At 44.6% G+C, this 1,780-nt stretch overlaps 2 protein-coding genes across 2 annotated transcripts; both read right to left on the reverse strand.

The window, feature by feature from the left end:
• Nucleotides 1–164: 164 nt before the first annotated feature.
• Nucleotides 165–832, reverse strand: VTP21DRAFT_10256 (uncharacterized protein; the record flags this gene model as incomplete). Its single annotated transcript, XM_069389572.1, has 2 exons — nt 165–191; nt 239–832. 2 exons carry the CDS (start codon nt 830–832, stop codon nt 165–167), a joined length of 621 nt encoding a protein of 206 aa, XP_069245463.1.
• Nucleotides 833–900: 68 nt separating this feature from the next.
• Nucleotides 901–1,659, reverse strand: VTP21DRAFT_10257 (uncharacterized protein; the record flags this gene model as incomplete). The annotated part of the gene is made up of 1 exon (XM_069389573.1): nt 901–1,659. The coding sequence occupies one exon, from the start codon at nt 1,657–1,659 to the stop codon at nt 901–903; it is 759 nt and encodes a 252-aa protein (XP_069245464.1).
• Nucleotides 1,660–1,780: the final 121 nt, after the last annotated feature.

Below are 1,780 nucleotides of genomic sequence, written 5' to 3' on the forward strand. Positions count from 1 at the left end.
GGTTTTTGACGGTCGCTTTGTTTAAGGCTCTGTAGTCGATACACATTCTGAGGTCGCCATCTTTCTTTTTTGCAAAGAGTGTTGGGGCTCCAAATGGTGATTTGCTTGGTTGGATGAACTGTTTGTCGATAAGATCTTGGAGTTGAGTCCGTATTTCGTCCAATTCAGTGTAACTGAGTCTGTAAGTTGGCCTGGAAGGTGGTTCAGTTCCGGGGATTAATTCAATATGGTGATCTACAGTCCTTTCCGGAGGCAATCCTGGAGGAAGAGAGTCAGGAAATACATCATTATAATTGTTCAACAATACTTCAAGATCAGGGTTGTCGATTGAGTTGTTGGATTCGTTATCGTCTGTTTTGCTCAATAGTGTCAAGTAAATCTCGTGTTGCTTCGTGAGTCGCTTCATTTGCATTGCTGATAGCATTTCCACGTTACTGTTCAGCGCATTTTTGAACTCGATTTCTTGGTTTCGATGAAAAAACGTTATAGTGTTGTTTCTCCAGTTGATCTGAGGATTGTGCTCGACTAGCCAAGTCTTTCCCAAGACGATATCATAATGTGGAAGGTCTGCAACAATAAAGTCAAGTGATTGCTCGTATTCTCCAAGCCGTAAGTGGGCGTCTACAAGTGTTCGGCTACAGATCTGTTTGTCACCGTTGGCAAAAGATAATTCGGAATCGGGAGTTTCGACTATCTTATTACCGAAACAATAGGCTAAGTCTTTCGTTACAAAATTGTCGGATGCTCCTCCATCGACGAGAATTTTGACCGGAAATTTGTCTAGAAATCCTCGATACATCAGAAGGTCTCTGCGTCGATTGATCGTCGTCATGTTGAGTTGGGGCGGTGGGGAATTAGCGGGAAAAATATTTTCATCATTGGTCCCAGTGGAGATCCCCTTCAGCACCGGGACTTGAATTTTTCCGACGATGATTGCGTGTTTCTCGACTTCTTGGGACACGCTTGAGCAATGTGACCTTTCTCGCGACAGAAAAAGCACGATCCGCTCTTTCTCAGTCGCTCTTTTTCGTTTTCGTCAAGTTTTTTGTGTCTTTGGATTGCATCGATCTCCATTGGCCGTGGTCCACTATGAGCTTCGCGACTGGTTGAGGCGCGAACATTAAACTCAGGTCGATGTTCCCGGTTACGAAAATAAACGGCATCGTAGCGCTCGGCTTCTCGCACTGCTTCGTTTAGGGTAGGCGGGTTCTTGTATTCAATTTCCTTGCGCGTTTGCACTTTTAGCCCTCGAATAAACTTGTCGATCAATTCTTCCTCCGTAATTCCTGGAATTTGCATTGCTAGTGACCTGAATGTTACTGCATACTCTTGCACGCTGCGTCGTTGTCTTAGGTCCGCAAGCTTATCTCTCGCATGTTTAACCGAGTTTATCGGTTGGAACATGATGATGACTTCGTTTTTGAAGGTGTCCCATTCTGTTGGCAATCGTCCTTGTATCTTCAAATGTCTCCACCAAATAAGGGCGTCTCCTTGGAATAAAGCAGCGGCATACGGGACCTTCATATGCTCAGGGGGATTCGTTCCCACGAAATAGTTTTCAACTTGATCAATCCATTCGCGCACGTCGGGGTAGTGTCTGCCACCAAACCTGGCGGGTTCAGGCATACGGAAAGGTGCTGGTACAAAAATCGGTTCCATTATTTCAATATCGTTGTCTCGTAAAAATAATTCTGGTGTCTAGTGTCTGGTTTCTGGTTAAAATTTTTCTGGATTTCTAGTAGTTTCACGTAGGTAGATCGAAGTCGTCGCTACCAATTGT

This window comes from Calcarisporiella thermophila (assembly GCF_041956535.1).
Source record: "Calcarisporiella thermophila strain CBS 279.70 unplaced genomic scaffold VTP21scaffold_60, whole genome shotgun sequence".
NCBI classification, from domain to species: domain Eukaryota; kingdom Fungi; phylum Calcarisporiellomycota; class Calcarisporiellomycetes; order Calcarisporiellales; family Calcarisporiellaceae; genus Calcarisporiella; species Calcarisporiella thermophila.